Genomic DNA, 25,089 nt, shown 5'->3' with positions numbered 1-25,089 from the left:
GTGGGTTTGGGGGAGGGGGTGCTGACGTATATATATATTTCAAACGCTGACGTATATCAAAATAGTCCATCGTCAATGTGTCCAGATCCACTTTTCATTCAAACCTCCAGTGAAGAACAAAACAGGCCTCATTGTTTGTATTAAAAACACACTGTTTGACCCCAGATGACACACCGAGCTCTCTTCACCTGTGGTAATGACCTCGATGTGCACCTCCTCTTTTTTTTCCCCTTATGTAACACTTTCACATCTTCTTGATGTTCTTTGAAGAGGTACGTCTTCTCCTAGAACTCTTCCCTGGTCCTCTCTGGTTCAAAGTCAGCTCTGTCTCACGAGTCGGGCCCAAACCTTTCAGCCACAATGAGAATCCTCCGGCTCTGGCTAGGATGACTCCTAGCCGCTTCGAGGAAGTCCAACGCGAGGCCCATTCCCGCCCGGCATCTGCACCCATGTCACTCACGAGACGTGTTTCCCCATCGGAGCCGCGCAGCGTGTATCGCATGGCGATACATATATATATATATATATATATATATATATCACCGGTGTAAACAACGAGGGTTGTTTTTTAGAGAGGTGTGCGCGATTGGTTCCAGTGCGATGTGTGTGTGTGTGTGTGTGCGACTGAAGAATTCGGTGTATATTTATGGTCCCGACCTTCCCCGGCGACCCTGCGCCGCGTCTGTTTATTATTCCGAGATACTTTCTAGAAGGGTGTCTTCTGGTATTTACACAGGATCTACCCTCTGTGGCAGCAGCTGCGTTTTTATAAGAATATTTTGGTGCACCCCTCTCTCTCCTCCGTCTCCCTCTCCCCGCACCCCACCTCCCCCCTCCCCCCTCCCCTCCCCCATGCCAAATTAGCCTTGATGAAGGTTTGTGGCGTATAAATAAACCCTGCGGAACACAAATGGATGGCGTTGAGTGAGGGTCACAGGGGAGAAGGGGTCTGTACACTCGCCGCGGAATCGCCAGGAAAATAAATACTCCTTCCCTGCAGGCCTGCGTCTTCATAAACATCCAGAGCCCCTTTTCTGTGTGCATGTGGAAATGTAAGGAATGACCCATGGCGATCGGCTGGCTGTATTCCCTGCGCCGAGACTGTGTTGACATATCGGAGGTATTTAGCAGGGGGGCGGGATGGATGGATGGATGAGGGATGAGGGATGAGGGATGGGGATGGGCGGCTTTGTTGAAACACTGCACGAACGAGGGACAAACCCAACCTTTGCTTTTAGACGGCTTTTGTGGCCTTAATCGGACTAGATCACACAGATCCTCATGATCCCGGTTGTGAATGGAAAGTGCAACGTTTTTAAGCGCATTTCTCTCCAACAATAGAAAGGATTTTCCTTCTACCTCTGATCCCTGCTCACAACGGAAGATCAGAACGATGATGAATGCAGGACAGGCAATTTCTATGTAATTTTCTTTTTTATTAAACCTCATCCAAGATGATCCCCACCTCACGGTAACAAAAACGTCCCCCGATTGTGTCCAGGGCAGGGGCCGGCGCGGTGATCTCGGTTGATGGCTCCCAGGGCCTCACCGTGCCCTAGTAACAACATCCTGGTACCCCGCCCCCCCCTCTCCATGGACCTCTCTCCTCACCTCACTGCCTCCCAGTTATTTTTATGATCCGGCTGTGTTTGTGGACATTCTTTTATGAAAACGAAGAAAACTTTTAGAGGAGATCTTTGTCCCGGACACCCCGGCACCCTTTTCCGGGAACACCCTGTAAAACCCCACAAGGTGCTGACCTGGAGACATGCAACACCAGGAGCACCAGACTTGCAACACCAGGAGCTGTCCCCCCCCCCTAAATTCTCACCTAAACGTCATCATACATCCTCCAATAAATCGTCAGTCGGCGTATTTTGGTAGCAGTGATGTTTTGAGCTTCAATGTTTTGAGAGGGAAGGTTTCAGTGAGAATTCAGAGATCTCCCGTCAGCCTAACTCAAGACAGAGGTTTCATTGAGTCCAATTCTTTGTCCTGCACAACTCCAATACTCTGTGTGTGTGTGTGTGTGTGTGTGTGTGTGTGTGTGTGTGTGTGTGTGTGTGTGTGTGTGTGTGTGTGTGTGTGTGTGTGTGTGTGTGTGTGTGTGTGTGTGTGTGTGTGTGTGTGTGTGTGGAGATGGCTGGTTTAACAGGTGTGCAGCCTCTCCCAGCCCCAGAGTCCAATCAGTCGCACTCGGCCAGGTGAGGCTGCTTAAACCAGCCGTCGTCCACACACACTCCCGCACACTAACCTAAAGAGGAACCGTCACGCTCGCTATTTTATAATACGAAAGAGTACCGCTTCATCCGCATGTTGTCAACACACCGAGATCTGCAGCATCCACTCAGTTTCTGAGAAAAACAAAGTTGAACCCTGGACGTAATTTGTCCTGATGGACCAATGAGAGTCCACATTCCGGACCAGTGACGGTAACGGTCTCTGTCTTTTTCTGCGTTGTTTTCCACGGAAACAGAGTTGATGTTGCCGATAGTGGAGCGTGACCATTCCCCTTTAATTAATTGTTCTTTAATGAACGATACCCCAGAGATATGCCAGTTGTATTTTTCTTATTTTCCTCATTTCTTTGAACAGTGTTTTTCCTCCTGCCACTCCATTTATCATTTATTTGACCGTTCATTTTCCTAATTAGGCTGATTAGGCTTCTGAGAGCAGGATGCGTTGCAAGTTTTTGGATCGGCTTCAAGCTTTTTTTTTCTGCTGTCTCCGCCCTGAAATATTACAGCTTGAGTGAGCGGTAACACTGAAATGTCCAACCTGTGGCTTACACAAAAAAAAACCCTCCCATCCATGAAGATCAAACAGATGAGAAAGAACAACAGCTCTAAGATCACAGTCTAGCTCCAGCGTGTTGCTCCAGCCAAATGGAACTTATTTCGGGACGGCCTCCTGTCTCACGGTGCTTTGTTTAGTGTTCCTTCCTTCCACATCAGACTTGGCGTTTCTGCCTCGCGGTTTTTCGCCGGACAACACCTGCTCCCGTTGGCGTCATCGCTGGGCATGGGTCTGTCCCCCCCCCCCCCAACACCCCAACCCCCCAACCCTTACTCTGTCCCTTGGCAGGCTATGGGAAAACCTGCCCTCTGTTTCCTCATCGCTCACCCCCCTCAACCCCCCTCATCTAAACAAATATTGTTTTGGGCTCGGGGTGAGAAAAAGGGAAAACTGGGAGCCAGCGGGTGGGGGGGGGGGGGGGGGAAGGGGGCAGACCTGGGGCCCCCCTATAAAGTGGTGATTTATGAACACCAGGACAGAGTGCACACGAACTGGGGGGTCATGTTTTCTCTCCTGGATCGTTCCCTTTTTTGTGATTTTCCGAGAGCAGGGGTAGGGGTGAGCTGGTGGTGGTGGTAGTGGGGGGGGACATCGGGGTCTCGCTGCGAGGAAGGGGCCCTGCGAGGACGACACATAGAATAAAGCTACAGGGCCCGGCCGGGGGCCTTGGCGGGCCGCGACCGCAGCCTGGCACGCTGGAGGAGCTGGAGAGTGTTTGTCTAGCTGGTGGTCTCGCCCGCGTCCCGGCTGGGAATGCCACCCACCTTGACGGAGGGAACCACCGGGGCGTGTTTAGGTTGTTCTTTCGGTCTCACACTAGATTAAAGGGGGGGGGGGGGGGGGGAAAGAAAGGGCCCAAGCTCTCTAGACCTGAGGTTTCAAGATCTTGTCTGGTCTGCTCCCCTCTATCTGCCTGTCGGCTGGGGCGACCAGTTGGTTGGGGAGGGGATGAAGTGGGGATGGGACGTCACGGTGTTCGCCTCCCAGGTACTGTGTTCGATCCCCAACGTCCAGAGTCTAATCTCCTTGATGTCACCGGTCTAGCATCCTCGATCAAGAAACCCCTACCCCTTATCTGTTCCTCACTGACACGTGAACCTTAACTTCACTGCACGCTCCCATCCAGTCCCTTGGATGAATGGGACTCACGATTGCACTTTAAGATAACTGGAAAAGGCCGGGGGGGGCTGTTCAACTAAATTAGAGTCAGCTACCCCCTTCGCCGCACCACCCTGCATGACAGCCCGTGTGTTTGGAAGCGGAAGTTGTCAGTTAGTTTACACTGTCACGAGCGCCCTGGTCCTGCCACTCTTGCGGGGCTGGGAGGGGGGGGACGGGGACGTGGGGAGGGGACCCCGACTCTGCGTGACATAAATTGGGCCGAGGGTTGAACTTGAAAGCGGGGGGGCACAAGTGTAGTGTAGTCGTTACTCAATACTGCAGTAAAATAACCTCCCTGCCACAGTCTGTTACTAAAACAAACAGCGCTTCAGGGCCCCGTGTGGGGGGGCACTGCGCACGGCATGTTCTCAAGGCGGTCTGTGTGTGTGTGTGTGTGTGTGTGTGTGTGTGTGTGTGTGTGTGTGTGTGTGTGTGTGTGTGTGTGTGTGTGTGTGTGTGTGTGTGTGTGTGTGTGTGTGTGTGTGTGTGTGTGTGTGTGTGTGTGTGTTAACCCAGGTCTAGAGCGTCGTTTTATGCACACGGACAGACACCAACCCCTAACACACACACACACCAGCCCCGAACCCTTGCTCCGGGCCCAGCTGAGCAAACATCCCGGGGTCCGACCGTGCCAAAGGGGGGCCCCTCCCTTCCCCCCCCCCCATCCCCCGCCCTTCATCACAGGGGTGATGGAGCAGGGATGCAGTGGAATCCCCCCCCCCCCTACACCACACACACGATATAATGTCGTCTGCCGTCCGTCCAGCGAGCCAGCCAGTTAGCCAACCGTCCGGTCCGTCTGCCTCTCTGTCAGCCGGTCAGCGACCCAACCAGCCAGCCAGCCATCCATCCATCCATCCAGCCAGCCAGCCAGCCAGCCAGCCAGCCAGCCAGCCAGCCAGCCAATCAATCATCCAACCGTCCACGGGCCTCCGCAGCCCTCATCAAACGCTCTCTGTATAAACACGTGCGTCTGTAGGATTCCTGCCACACATTTGCAGCCTTGAAACCCGAGAGGGCTAAACACAGCCCCGGGTTCCTTTCTGCAGAGGCCTTGTTATGTTTTGGTCTGGGGAGACCCGAGTGATTTCTCGGTGCGTGTGTGTCCGTGTGTGTGGGCGCAGGTTTTATATACTTGTTTATTATTTATACGTGAGTGTAAAGCCAAATCGTTTATGTTCCAGGCTCCACTTTTAACTCGGTCCAAGGGGCTTTGTTTGGAGACAGGTAGACAGGGCGATACCTCAGGAATTCACCCAAGCTGTTCGGTTTGCACCAGAGCTGTGGATGTATACGGTGATGCATCATAAAGAATGGTGATGTACTGTTTGCATACATAGATGCATATTGGACTAAGATGCGTGGTTCTATAAGATATATATGTGTCCTCCTAGACACCTTCGCCTAATTGATGTAAAGTGACCAGAAGCAGTTGCTTCGCTCGTTCAGGGGGAGAAGATTAAAGAGTGACTGGTGACAGTTTGGACATAAAACAACTGGACTATCTGGATCCAGTCTCATTTGTGAATCCGTTTTAAACATAATGTGTCTTGTTCCCTCTTCATGTAAAGCCCATGTTCACGTAAGTTTTGTCAGGTGCCAGACAAATAGTGTATTATTACTATTTTACAAATGTACCATTTAACCATTTAATAGTTTTCTCAAACTATCGCCCACTATCCCAACCGACCCCCCGTTCTCGCTGTAAAGTAGATTCTAGCGTAGGGTTTAACAGGTGCCAGTCAGATAAAGAATTAGTGCTAATATTATACAAAAGTACTATCTAACATAATGGTTTTCACCAAAGCCCGCCCGCTATCCCTAACGCTGCCCCCCCCCCCCCCCCCCCCCCCCCCCCCCCCCCCCAGGGCCCGGTGTCGGACGCGGCCCAGAGGAAGGCCCGTGACCTGGTGGGCCGCGAGATGGAGCGGCTGCGGGGCTCGGTGCAGACGGTGTGCCGCAGCGCCCTGCCCTTGGGCAAGATCATGGACTACATCCAGGAGGACATGGACTCCATGCAGGCCGAGCTGCTGGCCTGGCGCCGGGAGAACCTGCAGCACGCCGCCGCCCTGCAGGAGGAGCAGAGGTCAGGGGTCACACACATGGGAGGACTATACGTGGTGGTCGCGTCGACCTTTTGGATCCTATGTCGACAAGGGAGCTGTGATAAATAGCACTATAGGCACTATATTCTCAACAGATTATAATGATCAGTTTTTATATTCTTATTAGAATCATGTATATTTCATACAATGTATTTATGTAATTTAGATACTTTTCTTTTTTGTACTTTTTGTATTCGAGTTGAACACACACCCTTGAAAGAAACGACTCATTGAAATCGATTTAAAAATGTACACGTTATAGCGCTTTGTGTCCTTAGAGAACGCCCCACCTCCGCTCACATATATTTGTTTGGCATGGAATAGCTACACTAATGGAAGAGACGTGTGTGTGTGTGTGTGTGTGTGTGTGTGTGTGTGTGTGTGTGTGTGTGTGTGTGTGTGTGTGTGTGTGTGTGTGTGTGTGTGTGTGTGTGTGTGTGTGTGTGTGTGTGTGTGTGTGTGTGTGTGTGCGCCCAACAGAACTACTGACCGGTCTGTGGAGCCCCTGCAGAAAGAGCTAGTGGAGCTGGATCAGCTGATCAGGGACCAGCAGGACAAGATCTGTGCGGTCAAGTCCAACATCCTGAGGAACGAAGAGAAGATCCACAAAATGGTAACGAGCATTGGCCTCTCCTCCCGGACCTGAGAGCCCACCGGACACTATTCAATAAAACCACCGTCAGAACCTGGGAAGGTTTAGAACGTTCCATTATGTAAAACCACCTGAGGAGGCTTAGAACGTCAGATTATGTAAAACCACCTGAGGCTTAGAATGTTCCATTCAATGAAACTACCTGAGGAGGCTTGGAACGTTCCTTTTAATCTAACCACCTGAGGAGGCTTAGAACGTTCCATTATGTAAAACCACCTGAGGAGGTTTAGAACGTTCCTTTATGTAAAACCACCTGAGGAGGTTTAGAACGTTCCATTTGATAAAACCACCTGAGGAGGTTTAGAACGTTCCATTTGGTAAAACCACCTGAGGAGGTTTAGAACGTTTCATTTATAAAACCACCTGAGGAGGCTTAGAACGTTCTATTATGTAAAGCCACCTGAGGAGGTTTAAAACGTTCCATTATCTAAAACCAGCTGAGGAGGCTTGGAACGTTCCATTTAATAAAACCATCTGAGGAGGCTCAGAACGTTCTATTATGTAAAACCACCTGAGGAGGTTTAGAACGTTCCATCATGTAAAATCACCTGAGGAGGTTTCAAACGTTCCATTTAATAAAACCACCTGAGGAGGCTTAGAACGTTCCATTATGTAAAACCACCTGAGGAGGCTTAGAATGTTCCATTCAATGAAACTACCTGAGGAGGCTTAGAAGGTTCCATTTAATAAAACCACCTGAGGAGGCTTAGAAAGTTCCATTATGTAAAACCACCTAAGGAGGTTTAAAACGTTCCATTTAATAAAACCACCTGAGGAGGCTTTGAACGTTTCATTTAATAAAACCCATGGAGAAGAAAAGCTTAGAAAGCTTGATTAAATAAAGACACTTCTAAACATGACAAGGTTTAGATCCTTCATTTAATAAAACCCCCTGAAGAGGCTAATAACGTTCCATTAAATAAGAACACCAGACGAGGCGTAGAACCTTTTCTTTAATCAAAGCGGCCCAGGATCTGACTAGGTTTAGAATGTTTTATTGAATAAAACCACGTGAGGAGACTTAGAACGTTCCATTCAATAAAAACACCTCAGAACCTAAGCACGCTTAGAACATTCCATTAAATCAGACCACCATCAAGTATGAGAAGGCTTAGAACGTTCCATTCAATAAAACCATCACAACCTGAGGCCACTAGGAACGTTCCATTAAATAAAACCATCAGATCAGGCTGGTTATAATTCTTTAATTAATGACACGCATGTAATTTAATCTATTAGCCAAAAGGGAGGAGGGATGGGGGTTTCAACAGGTCCAGAAATCGAGCACTTGCTGGACGTCCGAGGAAAGAAATTTTTCCTCCAGTTCGCCTTGACTTAGTAGACCAAGTGGAAACTACCTGTCTGGCGCTGCAGAATCACATTCTAGACAACCAGCCAGATGTTGAACGATCTTATTTAACTAATAAAAGTAAGCTTGAATGACCATGATCTTTTTTGCTGTGAGCCGTCGCCGGCCAGCAGACGGAGAACGCTCGCTCCCCGATCGGTAGACAACATAAAGATCCTCTTTTAGCGCGGAAAACCAACCAGCGCACCAACTGGCAGCGCACGCAGGTACAGTCTGCTGCACCAGAAGCTCTGCACATTTCATTAGTACTGACTTTGCTACAAACATAGATCTGCTTCACACGGCGCCGTCATCAGACTGGCTGTTCTATTATTCCTATTATATTTGTACTTATTATATTCCCATTTACCCCGATAGGAAAAACCCACATGCCAAGTTAACCCGTGTCCAACCGACAGCAGTCTGTGGTAAATCCTTTTCTTATTCAGTGCTTGGTCTGCTGTGCGGTAGTTTGAGGCCAGCCAGGCACGTTCCGTCTCCATCCATCCTGGCTTCCATCAGGCTGCACGTCACTTCAGACAAGCGAGCTATGATGGCTGAGGTGGAGCTTTAGTATACTTATGCTTTGTAGTATGCTTCTTTTTTTTTTATCTTTAACTCTTCCCTCCTCCCTTTTGAAAGCAATACACGGGACAGCTACCTTACTGTACAGGAACTGTATCCATGTCAGTAGCACTGAGGCACTTTGAATGTGGTCAAACTTGACAACGGTTATTGATTGTTTGTTTATTGAAAATTGTTTGGATGACGAGACAAAATGTAAAGCCCTTTTCTAGTAGATGATGAATTCGGGACCAGATCTTTTATAGCAGGATCGTTTCTCGTAAGGAACCAGTTGTGACCGGATGCACCTCTCCGTGTCTGTCGACTCTAACAACAATGTCCCTAAACACCATGTGTCGACCCCTGCTCCCCCAACCATGGACTGTACTGCAGGAGTTGCCAAACTATTTGTCTCCGTGAAGGACTAACGGGGAAGTACAGGATTGTACAACGTCTAGCTTGGCAATCGTTGTATGATTATTTTATGAGGCTAAGTGGAGCGATTCAAGATTGTGTTTGTTTTGTTACTTTGTCAAACTTGCCTGTTGAAAAATTGTAGATTCCTCTGTTTTTCTTTTTTCTCTACAAGCAAAGCAATACTTGACTAGTTTACTGAAGTAAATGGCTGGTGATAGGACTACAGTTTCAAAATACAAAAATAGAATTTAGACATTTCCAATAATAATTGTATTGCTTGCCGTCATCTCTGTACGCACAGAAGACCTACCTGGGGGGAAAGTAATGGAAAATATACATGTTTGTCTCAGTGATTCCCTTTCATTATGGTACGTCTCACAAAGGGTTCACGAATGTACTCAAGAATACTCTTTATTTGTAATGTCAGTATTATAGTTGGACCATCACACCAACACACATACATGTACAAGCGGACATTAAAGAAGAACTGCACAACATAGATGATTAGATTGTATCCCTGAATGCCGGCAGATCTGTCTGAACGCTTTCTTCCAAAAATGAGTTTCTGTATGTTTTTTTTTTATGAAAGGAACATTGACAGTGTAAATTCTATGTACCATATCCCCATTTTGTCTTTTCAATTGTAAATGATGTATATCAAGAGTCTGTATCATAGTTCAAATAATTATACTTTTTGTAGTGGAGTGATATTAAACGGTAACATTTTAATAAGAATGTGTCTTGTGTCATTTAAAGAGGGGGGAAAAAATGGTTTTGAGTCCCTGAAGGTTGGTAGTGAGGAGTGAGTGAACGAATGAATTGAGCTCCGTGGAAGCCCATAGCTAATGGGAGCTCGACCAGATGATGTCCATTTAATGAGCGGTCTGGATTGCCCACATTGTATTACAGGGCCTGAAAGGCATGATGAACGGCATATTTTGTACTTTTGACAAGTTCATGCACAGTCTCCGAGGCGTCTGGCACGACTCACGCTTTCATCGCTGAGCGTTTCCTTTGAAGGCCCGCTCCGCCAGGGCGCAAGAAAGAGAAGTTAAAAAGTTATTTACAACATCGCCGCTGACTTTTCCCTGGCAAGCCATGAAACAGGTGCAACGAGCGCACGGACACACACACGCGCGCACACACACACTTTTACAAGTATTTGGAAACCCCTAAGTCTATTAAGCAAGTTTCAGACAAAGCATTTGGGATACAAGTTTAAATATTTATCTTGAGGCGGGGGACACCTGCTTGCGGAGCTGGATTAGACGGCCGGGCATCGCTGCTGTTCACCCCAAATAGCCCACGGGGCTCTAGAGCGGTGAGAAGGGTGCTGCGGTGGAGGACGGGCCCACCACTTCACCTCTCCCAGGGGGACCCCAGTCAATGTTGGCCTTTTGAATTTCATCCTTGGGTCAGGCTGCTAATGAGCGACTGTTTGACATGTGGAGAGGTGGCTTCCAACACACACATCGGCCCTTTGAGACCCCCGGCCCTCTAATCCAGGGCGTATAGGCCGGGGCTGAAAGGGGGAAATCCCCCCTATTCAGCACGACTTACTGGGTCCGGGGGAGCAAGGTTCAACCGTGAAGGGCCACATTAAAAAGTGCTTTACACTTATTGTCAGATTATTGATAATGATTGTGTATTTATATCTATATTTGAACACGTTATATGCCAATGTCTGAATTTGTCAGAATTAAGTGTGGCAAAATATTTTTAAGGGTTAAACTTAAACCTAAATTATTTTTAAATATATACAGTATATATATTAATATATATTGTGATACCGTTCATTATAGTGCTAAACATGTAGACTGTCTTTATGTTCCTCTATGGTGTGCAGGTAAAAGGTTCAACTTTTATCGATATAGATCTAGATATATATGGTATATCTATCTAAACTATCTATTCTGATCCGTCTACACTGATCGTCTCGGTTTGAGGCCTGAGGCTGCGGGGCCGGTGTGTCCTGGAGCCCTCCGCCCGGCTGCCCAGAGAGGGCAGGGTCCAGCGGGGAGCCAGAGACGCTGGCCCACGCTACGCCCACACACAGTCCTGCTCACTCCCAATAAACAGAGTCGGTCACTGAGTGGGGCTGGCTGGGACGTCTATAGGAGGCTCCAATGCTGCGTCAGGTTTGTTGTAATATGTATGGGTTTCAGTTTGTGGAAAGGTTGCTTCGTTCCTAGGATTTTTTTTTTTTTCCATTTTCTTCTTTGTGAATTATCGAAACTATTTGAGATTTTCTTTTTTTTTTCACTATTTATCTTTTCATTTTTTATGCAAAAACCCAATTGTGACCTTCGTTTGATCTGGTTCCTTTCTTCATCCAAGGTAGATCACGTCATTTCTCCTGTATTGCACTAGGTCCATCTCTTTAGGTGCGTCCTTAATCAAGTGTCCAAGAAGCAGTGTACTAGTAGTTACTGCTGGAGATAGATGATGTGACGTCAGAGCTCGAGAAACCCTGAGAGACCTGCCGAACAAGGACAGCTGCAGAGGGTGAAGAGGACTGTTGCCAGCACGTAACCTTAGGTTTGAGTTACTCAACAATCAGTAACTGGTGTTTTGTTATTTATTTTAGGTTATACTAGTGCTTCAGTTGTAGTAGTTGATAGCCAATTATTATGATTAGTAGTAGCTTTGTAAAAGAAGCAGAATAATACATGAACATATATTTCACATTTATCTATATATGTTTCAATGCTGATGTATAGACTGTAACCCAAAATAACTTTGGAAGATATTTTTTTTAAGACCGGATATACCAAATACCAACAGTGGTCCTACTACTGCTACTTTGACACAATATACTTCTATTTAAGTGAAATAAAACGGACCAGCTGTTGGCACCAGCTGAAGTCTTCTAATTTCCATTTGTCTGGTGGTGTCCCTGCTCCGCTGCGGTGGTTTGTGGTCGACATGCTCTGTGACTTTGGTTCGCTGCGCTACTGAGTGACGGCCTCAAACCGGTCTCCCACATGGAGCGCCACAGGCCGCCCCGGTCCCCCGTAACCCCGACCATGTGGGGGCCGCCTTCATCCAGCGAAGCCTCGACCGTAGGCCTGCCCGCACCACCAGCAGATACCTGCTCCTGGCTCTGGATGAGCGGGGAGTTGGCTTGGATCATCATCAGGCGCTTCCTGCGAGAACCCGTGTGAGCGAGGCCTTGTCAATGCATTGTATAAACATGATGGATGAAACGTCTCCTGTGAGCACCAGCCAATGTCCACACAGACCTCTGAGTCAAAGCTTGGTTAACAGCGACTGCATATTTTCTTTGATAGGTTTGTTGTTTAGCAGTGGATTTATATAGCCTATGTGTCTTAAGGGGGCAGGTTTGGAATTATTGGATTAGGTTAACAGATTGCAGAAATTGATTGCAAAGGAATTAGTTGAGAGTCAAATCATTCTAATAGGACTTTGAATTATTTCTGATTTTTTTTTAAGTGGATTCTTTGGTTTTGTTGCCTCTCTTTTTGTGCGGAATTTCCCAACCACACCAGACTGTTTAGAGCTCACACACACACACAAACACAAACACACACACAAACACAAACACACACAAACACAAACACACACAAACACCCGTATCATTTCAAACAATGGTTATTTCGCTCTTTAAAGTTTGAGTCAATGATTATCCAAGATCCAGACTATGAGAAGAGACGAAAACACACTCCCATAGAACTACTGTTTAGGGAATGCATGCTAACATTTTCCTCAGAATTTGTGACTGGTAGAGATTTAAATGCAACCACATAAATGACCACAGATACTTAGGAATAGGTGTTCATTGACAGCTTGTCATAGTATTGTAGTAGAGTGTTTAGTTGGCGAGCGATTGGGACAAAGAGACTCAGAAGAGTTTGTTGTGTGTGTTATTGTGTGATACATTTGAATTTATTTTGCTCATGAGTTTGACAACTTCCAGAAAATATTTGGCAAAAGAGCTATTCCGCAGTTTATTGCAGATATTGGAGAAACAGAAAGTAATTCTATAGCCCACTGGAAACCTTGTAAAGTAAAGAACTTGATTTATTTGCATGCTAGGTGGTTGTTGTGTATGTAAACCGGTGTCAGGTGTTCTGTCTTTTAAAGTGTTCAAACCTGATGGTCTGTTTGTCTCATCTGAATGTGACTGTTGCCTACATTTTATCAGAGTTTCCTGTTTAGTTTTCATCTCTTTCAGAGAAAATACAAGAACGAGTTATTCTCATCCTCTCATGACTCTTTCCAACACACGTTTAATGCCAGCACAGCTCAAATAATTGCATGGGAAAGTCCTTGGAACAGTGGTAAGGTGGATAAAAAGCATTTATGTGTGAATATCAGGCCAACATCAGCCGTGAAGGGATTTGACCCAACACACACCCACACCTTTCAAAGAACTTTAACAAGTGTGTGCGTGTGTTAGAACATAAACGTACACACACACACACACACACACACACACACACACACACACACACACACACACACACACACACACACACACACACACACACACGTCTAATCTGTCTCATTACAAAATGATTTGTTATTTAGCTCATTAAAATTTGAGGTCATTATTATCCAAGTTGAGATCTCCAGACTATAAGGGGAGAAATTATTCAGATATCCTGTCTGGCCCGGGCCAAGACCCAAACACAATCCCGGACTGTTTGGGAAATGTTTCCTTTTTTACACATTCTGCCCAGATTAGAGGGAGGTAGATTCAGAGCACCAAACGGTTCAACTAAAGATACACAGGAGTGTTAATTTGAAGGGTATCAATATGGTTTCATCTAAAGTAATAGCTGATTTAATTGTAGTATAAGTATAATATAATATATTGTATTTAAATGGTATAGGTTAGGCTCTGTATATTATATAATTTGGTCTGTTTGAAAAGTTGGGTGAGTTGGGTACAGATGAGTTCTGATCGAAGACATATGATGACATTCAAACTTCTCTCTTCTTATGTTATACTTCTGTTTCCTTCTACACCGTATCTAAATGTCACAGATTAAAAAAAAAATGAAATTGACAGAAACGATATGAAAGAAGTTCATAAAATACACTTGCTATGAATCGTTTAGATTAATCTAAAACGTAACAATTTCTGACCTGAAACCTTCACTACCTGCAAACAATAAATAAATCTTCCACCTCCTATTAATTTCAAAATTTAAGCTTTTACCTAAAAGACCCTCAGTTGGATGCCAAGACATGTATACCATTTTAACAATGCCGCAGGATTGGATGCGGCTAACTCCAACAATAAATACAATTGCTTATGCCAACACCACGGTATTTTACCAGGTTAATGGTTTGGATTAAATGTAGAGATGATAGTAATACTATCAAATTATTATTACTTTTTGGGATACCATTTAGGGTGTACATTTTTGGGATCACTATTTTGGGATTACATTTCACATTTATATGATGATATAGGATATACACCTCTTACATTTCCAGGGACGCGGGAAGTGGGGGTGCTTAGGGTGCTGCAGCACCCCCCCCCCCCCCCCTGGCGGCCTCTGGCTGTAACTGCAAGTGAGAAGGTTTTATGAACAAATCAATACTTTTTTTTTTTTTTATAATTTTATCATACAACATGATTTTTCATTTAATTATTGACATCCACCCTTTTTATGATATTTATCATATTATCATTTCATTTTATTTCGAACATTGTCTGAGTAGGCTGACGTAGGCTATGACGCACAACGCAGAACTGTCGATAGCTGAATATGGTACTATGCTGATTTTACATAAGCATGTTGGTGTTCAACATCTGTTGTAGTGAACATTCTAAAACTGGTGTAAAATGTTGCTGCCATATTAATAGACACGTTGAATGTTATCGTTATGATTCTGGAATCCTGCACGTAAACTGGTTGGCAAAAAAAGAGCAAAGACGGACGGTTCACTTGACGGAGAAAACGTCACTTTCCATCAGACAACTCTGGATGAAAATAAAGGCTTTCTTTTATTGTCACTCTCCTTTTAAACCTTTAGAAATAACCTCCTAAATCCTTGTTATAACGCTGTGTATAATCCCGGACCGCAACAGCTTGTCGGCATGTTGTTAGTGTGTGAAATTCAGCACAGTATCAGCCGAGTTGACTCTAATTTCCACATTGTTTACTTGCTGACGTTTGTGAATAACAGTGGCTAGTTGGCAGAACTCTTTTTACACACCAGTAGAGTGTTTATCAGAGCGGAGCCCTGAATGTTGCGCAGCATTTATTATGACGTCATTATATAGACTCTCTCTCAGCACCCCCCCCCTTGGACTGACTTCCCGCGTCCCTGGTGTTACCCCCTATGTTTTATTCGATACTTTTCAACAGTGTTACCCCTTATGGGTTTTTCATGACCACAGATAAAAAACGACAGTTTTTTTTACGTTTCATTTGATAAATATCGACAGTGTTTTCCCCTTATATTTATTTCATGACGGCCGATAAAAAACGACAAGAGTTACCCCTCATGTTTTTTCCATGTTGACCAATAAAAAACGACAGTGGCACCCCTGTCGACGTTTTTGCAGGGATCGGAACATGAGCTGTTTAGAGTGTTAACCTCCGAACTTAACAATGCACCATCAAGACACCGGTTAAAGTCAACACAAAGGTTATACTTGACTTTATAATTCGCATGAAATAGAGAAAAGGAACTTCCAACAGAGGTCATCAACCGGACTTGAACCTCGGTCTCCAGGGGGTTAGGCAGAGTGCACCCCACTGCACCACTGAGGCAATGACGATACACAATAATCAATCATCAATAAAGAGGATATTCATGACATTAAAATGTATGTGTGTATTTCTATTATTTCCCTTATGTTTTTTTTCATGACGACCAAAAAAAACAACAGTGTTACCCCCTTTATGTTTTTTTTCATGACGACCAATAAAAAACAACAATGTTACCCTTTATGTTTTTTTTCATGACGACCAATAAAAAAAGGAACAGTGTTACCCCTTATGTTTTTTTTCATGACGACCAATAAAAAAAGGAACAGTGTTACCCCTTATGGTTTTTTTCGTGACTACCAAAGAAAAACGACAGTCTCACCCCTCATGTTTCATTTGATAAAAACGACAGTGTTACACTGTCGTTTTTTATTGGTCGTCATGAAAAAAAACATAAGGGGTAACACTGTCGTTTTTTATTGGTCGTCATGAAAAAAAACGACAGTGTTACCCCTTGTTTTTTTCTTGATGACTGATAAAAAACGACAGTGTTACCCCTTATATTTTATTTGACAAAGACAACAGTGTTACCTCTTATGTTTTTTTTCATGACGACCAATAAAAAACAACAGTGTTACCCCTTATGTTTCCTTTCATGACGACCAATAAAAAACAACAGTGTTACCCCTTATGGTTTTTTTCATGACGACCAAAGAAAAACGACAGTGTTACCCCCTATGTTTTTTTTCGTGACTACCAAAGAAAAACGACAGTCTCACCCCCCATGTTTCATTTGATAAAAACGACAGTGTTACACTGTCGTTTTTTATTGGTCGTCATGAAAAAAAACATAAGGGGTAACACTGTCGTTTTTTATTGGTCGTCATGAAAAAAAACGACAGTGTTACCCCTTGTTTTTTTCTTGATGACTGATAAAAAACGACAGTGTTACCCCTTATATTTTATTTGACAAAGACAACAGTGTTACCCCTTATGTTTTTTTTCATGACGACCAATAAAAAACAACAGTGTTACCCCTTATGTTTCCTTTCATGACGACCAATAAAAAACAACAGTGTTACCCCTTTTGGTTTTTTTCATGACGACCAAAGAAAAACGACAGTGTTACCCCCTATGTTTCATTTGATAAAAACGACAGTGTTACCCCTCATGTTTCATTTGATAAAAACGACAGTGTTACCCCTTGTGTTTTTCTTCATGACGACCAAAGAAAAACAACAGTGTCACCCCCTATGTTTTTAATTTGATAAATATCGACAGTGTTTTCCCCTTATATTTATTTCATGACGGCCGATAAAAAACGACAGAGTTACCCCTCATGTTTTTTCCATGTTGACCAATAAAAATCGACAGTGGCAGCCCTGTCAACGTTTTTGCAGGGATCGGAACATGAGCTGTTTAGAGTGTTAACCTCCGAACTTAACAATGCACCATCAAGACACCGGTTAAAGTCATCACAAAGGTTATACTTTAATTTATAATTCGCATGAAATAGAGATAAGTAACTTCTAACAGAGGTCATCAACCGGACTTGAACCCCGGTCTCCAGGGGGTAAGGCAGAGTGCATCCCACTGCACCACTGAGGCGAAGACAATACACAAAAATCAATCATCATTAAAGAGGATATACATGACATTAAAATGTATGTGTGTATTTCTATTATTTCCCTTTTTTTTTTTTTCAAGACGACAAATAATAAACAACAGTGTTACCCCTTATGGTTTTTTTCATGACGACCAAATAAACAACAGTGTTACCCCCTTTATGTTTTTTTTCATGACGACCAATAAAAAACAATATGGTTACCCCTTATGTTTTTTTTCATGACGACCAATAAAAAAAGGAACAGTGTTACCCCTTATGTTTTTTTTCATGACGACCGATAAAAAAAGGAACAGTGTTACCCCTTATGGTTTTTTTCGTGACTACCAAAGAAAAACGACAGTGTCACCCCTCATGTTTCATTTGATGAAAAAACGACAGTGTTACACTGTCGTTTTTTATTGGCCGTCATGAAAAAAAACATAAGGGGTAACACTGTCGTTTTTTATTGGTCGTCATGAAAAAAACCATAAGGGGTTAGACTGCTGTTTTTTATTGGTCGTCATGAAATAAACATAAGGGGTAACACTGTCGATATTTATCAAATAAAACATAGGGGGTAACACTGTTGTTTTTCTTTGGTCGTCATGAAAAAAAACACAAGGGGTAACACTGTCGTTTTTTATTGGTTGTCATGAAAAAAAAACGACAGTGTTACCCCTTGTTTTTTTCATGATGACTGATAAAAAACAACAGTGTTAGCCCTTATATTTTATTTGACAAAGACAACAGTGTTACCCCTTATGTTTTTTTTCATGACGACCAATAAAAAACAACAGTGTTACCCCTTATGTTTTCTTTCATGACGACCAATAAAAAACAACAGTGTTACCCCTTATGGTTTTTTTCATGACGACCAAAGAAAAACGACAGTGTTACCCCTTATGTTTCATTTGATAAAAACGACAGTGTTACCCCTCATGTTTCATTTGATAAAAACGACAGTGTTACCCCTTGTGTTTTTTTTCATGACGACCAAAGAAAAACAACAGTGTCACCCCTGTCGACATTTTTGCAGGGATCAGAACATGAGCTGTTTAGAGTATTAACCTCCGAACTTAACAATGCACCATCAAGACACCGGTTAAAGTCAACACAAAGGTTATACTTGAATTTATAATTCGCATGAAATAGAGATAAGTAACTTCCAACAGAGGTCATCAACCGGACTTGAACCCCGGTCTCCAGGGGGTTAGGCAGAGTGCACCCCACTGCACCACTGAGGCGATGACAATAAACAATAATCAATCATCATTAAAGAGGATATACATGTGTATTTCTATTATTTCCCTTATTTTTTTTTTCAAGACGACAAATAATAAACAACAGTGTTACCCCTTATGTTTTTTTTCATGACGACCAATAAAAAACAACAGTGTTACCCCTTATGTTTTTTTTCATGACGACCAATAAAAAACAACAGTGTTACCCCTTATGTTTTTTTTCATGACGACCAATAAAAAACAACAGTGTTATGGGGGGTTTACACCTACCCGATAGTGGGCCCCGATGGTGCCCGATGGCTTAATCAGCAGCTATCGTTATAACATCGGCAAATAGCGTGGTTGCATCGGGAAACACCGTTACTCTTCCCGGGAACATCGTTAGACAACGGGAAGAAATGCTCAATGATCGGGCAACATCGGGCAACATTGGCAAAGAACGAACATGTTTGTTAATTTTGGGTCTATCGGGGTAGAATTGGTTACCAGGTGTTGCTATGGGCTAATCGGCTATAATCGGGAATAGAACGGGAGTATAACGTAAGACATCGCAAGTCGTTCGGGAATTTTCCTGGGCACATCGGCTATATTCGTTAATCTTCCGCGCTTTATCGTGTTTTATCGTCTTTATATCGGCAACCTCAACACACGAAAGACCCTCGAGAACCCTCGACAAATAACGATTGTGAGTGACCAGATTGTGTTAAGGAAGACCCTCAATCTGCCACTTGGGTATAAATAGGGGGTGATGGATGGATGTCCTACTTTTATAATTACAGGGGTACTTCGCCCATTTAGAACCGGCGTTCTATTATTATAAAATCGCTATTGTAATATAAATGAATATATAAATAAATATCAGTCTAAACCAGTCTCCCCTTTGCCTTCTATCGAAATGACGCCAAATGACGCCAAACGCGTCATTTGACGTGTTTGGCGTCATTCGAAATTACGTCAAATGACGCCAAACGCACTTCGGGTGTCTTCCCTGGCATAAATCGTTATGTTATCGTTATAACATCGGGTATGTGTAAATGCTACCCCGATAAATTGACCCGATCATACATTTTTAGCCCGATGTCACCCGAATCACCCCGACTTCCACATCGGTGGTCCATCGGCCATTAGCGGCCATTAGCGGGATGGTGTAAACGGGGCATTACCCCTTACGTTTTTTTCATGACGACCAATAAAAAACGACAGTGTTACCCCTTAGGTTTTTTTTCATGACGACCAATAAAAAACAACAGTGTTACCCCTTATGTTTTTTTTCATGACGACCAATAAAAAACAACAGTGTTACCCAGGGACGCGGGAAGTGGGGGTGCTTAGGGTGCTGCAGCGGCCCCTGGCTGTAACTGCAAGTGAGAAAGTTTTCTGAACAAATCAATACTTTTTTTTTGTTGCATAATTTTATCATACAACATGATTTTTCATTAAATTATTGACATCCACCCTTTTTATGATATTTATCATATTATCGGTACTATGCTGATTTTACGTAAGCATGTTGGTGTTCAACATCTGTTGTAGTGAACATTCTAAAACTGGTGTAAAATGTTGCTGCCATATTTAATAGACACGTTGAATGTTATCGTTTTGATTCTGGAATCCCGCACGTAAACTGGTTGGCAAAAAAAGAGCAAAGACGGGCGGTTCACTTGACGGAGAAATCGTCACCTTCCTCATATCAGACAACTCGTAAGTCTGGATGAAAATTAAGGCTTTCTATTATTGTCACTTTCCTTTGTAAACCTTTAGAAATAACCTCCTGAATCCTTGTTATAACGCTGTGTATAATCCCGGACCGCAACAGCTTGTCGGCATGTTGTTAGTGTGTGAAATTCAGCCCAGTATCAGCCGAGTTGACTCTAATTTCCACATTGTTTATTTGCTAACGTTTGTGAATAACAGTGGCTAGTTGGCAGAACTCTTTTTACACACCAGTAGAGTGTTTATCAGAGTGGATCCCTGAATGTGACGTCACCCCTCATCTCGTCTCTGTAAAGAAAAGGATGTTGCGCAGCATTTATTATGACGTCATTATATAGATTCTCTCTCAGCACCCCCCCCTCGGACTGACTTCCCGCGTCCCTGTACATTTCAGTACTTAATTAAAACCACTTCTGTGTTCTGAGATGAATCTAAGGAATCCATTTCTGACCTGATTCCTTCACTATTCCCCCGCAATAACCTTTAAACCGCTTACCCCTTTGAACATTGTTTTCCTTAACAACCCTCAATTATATTATTCATCATTACCATCTAAACAACGCTGATAAGAAGCAAACTGGCTACCTCCGACATATAAGACTAATTTACCCCTACAACACAAGATCATACAAGGTTCTATTTTAAGATTCGATTTATAGATGAAAGTAATTTATTACTATTTTGAGTTACATTTTTGGGATGTCATTCAGAGTTCACTTTTTCGTTTTATTGAGAGCAATGTCAGTGGGTTCAGTTCAACCGATGAAAGGCAATGAACGTTCTTCCCCCTTTAAACCCAAAGGCCATTCAGAGTGCTTTACATACACAAGAGTTAAATAAAGTTAAAATACATTTAAAGGGAAATCAATAAAATACAATATTTTATATTTATCTTTCTCTGCAGGCTAACATTCCCTGTTAGCCTGATAATGGAACTCATGAAGGACTAATAATTGATTGCCTAACCCTGAATCCTATACCCAGCCAGCCTCTGTCCCTGGCTGGGGTTTGCTGTTGTCGATGTTATTGAAGATGTTTCAGAGCTGGCGAACGATATCAGACAACATCAGAACCAAGAACACTAAATTGTGGTGAAAACGCCATTTTGGGGATCTAGGGCCTGGGAAATGTCAGAGTTTGCCAGGAGAAACAGTTCCTGATCCAAGCAGACAGAGGCTCTGGAGAATGAATGGGGATCTGGACTCTAGCAAAGTTCTGAAACAAGGGGTTTGTCCCAATCCCCCTATCCCACGAAGAGCTGAGAAATTAAACATCGACGCGTGGAAAACTAGACTTGAAAACCTAGAAGAACTGCACACTGAAGCTACCCTAGAAAATTGTCACCCTCGAAAATTACACTTTGAGGGCTACAACTAGGAAATACAGCTGTAGAAACCACAATCTGAAAACTACTGTACACCGCAAGACCCTCCCCACACTGCAGTACTACCTCCTCCTCCCCTCCCCTTTGGAGGGGGCCGGGGAGAACAGAGGATGTGTCTTTGTGCAACGCGCTTAAGTGTTGCAGGGGTTGGCTTAGCTCGGGAGCTGCAACGGTTTAACTTGTATCTTGAAGAGTTTTCTAGTTCGATCCCTGGCTCATCAGGGGATGCCCTGAGGTGTCCCCGAGCAAGACACCCAATCCTAAACTGCTTCCACCAAGCTGGCGGCTGCGTTGCGTGGTTGACTCCGCCGGTGGGCACATAAGCCGTTGTAAGTCGCTTTGAATAAAAGTGTCTGCTAATGGCGTAAATGCTTGGTAGGCCTACGTGTTGTCTGTGATGTGTTACTCTAGTGCTGCAGGCCAGATGTTGTCTTTGATGTCGATAGATGGCACTGTGCTCCTTCCCAGCATGCTGATCATCTCCTCTGCTCATCTTTTTCCTCACATTTTTTCTGTTATTATTTCATTCCATCTTTTGTGCGGAAAGACATTTCTTTCTGTAAAGCTCTCCCTTCCCTCATTCTTTTTTAATCCTCTCATCTCTCCAGCCATCTCCCCTCTCCCTTCTCTCCTCTTTTTGTATATCTCTCCCACCCCTTTTCATTTTCCCCGTCCCATCCAATCTCTCCTTTCCCCCTCCCCTTTCAATTTCTCCCCCCTCTCCTCTCCTCTCTCCTCTCCTGCTCTCCCTTCTTTCCCCTGACCTCTCCTCTTCCCTCCCCTCTTCTTTCCCCTCCTCCTCCTCCCTCCCACCCATCCTGGGACTTCAGTCTCTGTCCTAAAGAACCCCCCCCTCCCCCACACACACACACACACACACACACTCTCACACAGGAAGACACACACACACACACTAACACACACACACACACACACACACACACACACCCGCACACACACACACACACACACACACACACACACACACACACACACACACACACACACACACACACACACACACACACACACACACACACACACACACACACACACATTCAGGATGAGTTTCAGTGGCCTGGTGCAGAACGGGGCGGTTGGTAAACCACTATCTTCCCGTGGGGAGTTTCCATTGCGAAAGAGTTCTCTTTCAAGTCCCAGTAATGGTTTTACCATGGAAGACAGCCCAAACCCCACCATTAACACACACATATGCACACATATGCATGCACAAGTGCCCAGACGCACACATGCAGCATACTACACACGCACACACACGCACAAACACACACACACACACACACACACACACACACACACACACACACACACACACACACACACACACACACACACACACACACACACACACGCATGCACACGCACACACACTCACTCACTCACTCACTCACTCACTCACTCACTCACTCACTCACTCACTCACTCACTAAACACACACACAAGCGTGCACAAACACACGTGCAAATGTACCAACACACAAAATGATGGTGGCTTGCCCAGTTGCAATACATGCAAAGGATTAAAACATTTGTGTGTGCGTCCCTAATGATAAAAAGCCATCAGCCCCAATCTATGTATAGTATGTCGTTAATGAAAGAAAAATGAAGTGGATTTAGTCCATTTCCTCTGATTATTATTATTATGGAGGAAAGGGATGGCTTGGCGTTTTGTTGTTGCTTCGCCTGTTTTATTCAGACCACAGACTGCAGTAATCAAACATTCTCAAGAATCCTTTAAAATTTCGTGGTGGACCATATCTCAACAGCTTGGTTTACCCTACTTAGAAAACACCGCAACATTTATCTTAGTAGGAAACGCCATTAAAACTGTGTTTTCCATGATTCTGGTGAAATCATACATGGTTCTGATTATGTTTATTTGTTTGAGTGGGTCGCTGTGTGTGTGTGTGTGTGTGTGTGTGTGTGTGTGTGTGTGTGTGTGTGTGTGTGTGTGTGTGTGTGTGTGTGTGTGTGTGTGTGTGTGAGTGTGTGTGTGTGTGTGTGTGCATGTGTGTGAGTATCACAGTTTGATCCAAGAGAGAGAGTGTAACATGGAAACGGAGAGAAAAATCCACAGTTTGTTTGAAAAGAGAAATAAAGAAGATTATTTAGTAATTCGTCAAAAGGTTACACTCCAACAGTTAGCGTTGACCTTCCAATCAGAGAGTGTTTCCGTCAGCACTTTTACCCTGGCGTGTGACACCCTTTGCTAATAGCCAATTATTAATCACTGCTTTTATTGTGGAGATCAGCTCAGTCCTCAGGCATTCCGCAACTATTTCCTTCCCTTTTAACGACGACCGCACTGCCATTGTGTTTATACCTCACCCACGTAGACATGCACATACTATATACATGACAACATGCACATACACGCACACATGCACACAGACACACACACACCCAGACAGCCGGAAACACACATTCACACACAGACAGACAAACACACACACACACACGTACACTTTAATTCTGGCAATGGTTCAATAAAAATCCCAGTCTACAAGGCAGTGCACGATTGCTAGAATACACAATTATGATCAGACATCGCCAACAGTGAGTCACATTCGACGAACACATGTGGTCAGGAAATCGATGAAGTCAACTAATCCAAGGTAAGCATTCCCTTCTGTTGGTAGCTGAGTCGAGTCGATTCAAAGCCTAAATTCGGCTACAGAAAAAATATCGCGAAGTTTTCTGTGGTATTGTAACCTTACAACACAATCCCATGGCAGGAAGTAGTAATGCACCCCCACCCAGCACCCCAACACACAAACACACACACACACACACACACACCAAAAACACCCACACACACTAGCCGACGCCCAATAAACCTTGAGCGCTTCCACTTTGTTGACATGATTAAGATGCGTACGGTCGGAAATATCGAAGGAATCCCATCGACTAATAAACGCGTCCTTCTTCCTATTAAAAACCCCCGGAGGGCCTTAACGAGCTGCAGGCGGCCTGTTCCCCGGGCAGAGGATCCGGTGGTGGAGGCATGCGGCGGATGCAGGATGTGATGGCTTCTGTAATTACTGTCACAGTGTTTGAACCCGGCTCCCCGGCTTCATTAGCTGCCTTTCATGTCTGTGGCGACGCGCGCTTTAATGAACGCTGCCACCGAGGGCCTGCCCACGGCCGCCGGGCCCCTGGGGAGGAAGGAGGAGGCTGGCACTGAAGCAGAGGAGTGTGAGCCGGTCTCGGGGCTCGGAGTCAGGACTGCAGACTGCCCAAAACGAGAGGTCGTGGGTTCGAACCCCGAAGCCCACATCCTTATCTAAGAAGGAAACACGATTCAATTTGTGTATTCTGTCAATTTGTGTCAGGGGGGGCCCGGGCGAAAGACCTCCGGGAACAGAGACGACAGAGAAGAGAGAAAAGAGAAGT

At 44.4% G+C, this 25,089-nt stretch overlaps 1 protein-coding gene across 4 annotated transcripts in view; it reads left to right on the top strand.

Moving 5' to 3' along the window:
• traf3ip1 (TNF receptor-associated factor 3 interacting protein 1) overlaps positions 1-7,799 on the top strand; it is a 22,302-nt gene extending 14,503 nt beyond the window's left edge. For all 4 annotated transcript variants that reach the window (XM_060039796.1, XM_060039795.1, XM_060039794.1 and 1 more), the window contains 2 exons: positions 5,826-6,043; positions 6,543-7,799. In XM_060039796.1, the coding sequence (XP_059895779.1) occupies positions 5,826-6,043; positions 6,543-6,708 (384 nt within the window). In that variant the 3' untranslated portion in view covers positions 6,709-7,799. The remainder of the gene's footprint in view (positions 1-5,825; positions 6,044-6,542) is intronic.
• Positions 7,800-25,089: the final 17,290 nt, after the last annotated feature.

This window comes from Gadus macrocephalus, chromosome 20 (genome assembly GCF_031168955.1).
Source record: "Gadus macrocephalus chromosome 20, ASM3116895v1".
Taxonomy (NCBI): Eukaryota; Metazoa; Chordata; class Actinopteri; order Gadiformes; family Gadidae; genus Gadus; species Gadus macrocephalus.
Note: the sequence above shows the minus strand (reverse complement) of the source record. Positions and strands in the feature narration are given on the sequence as shown.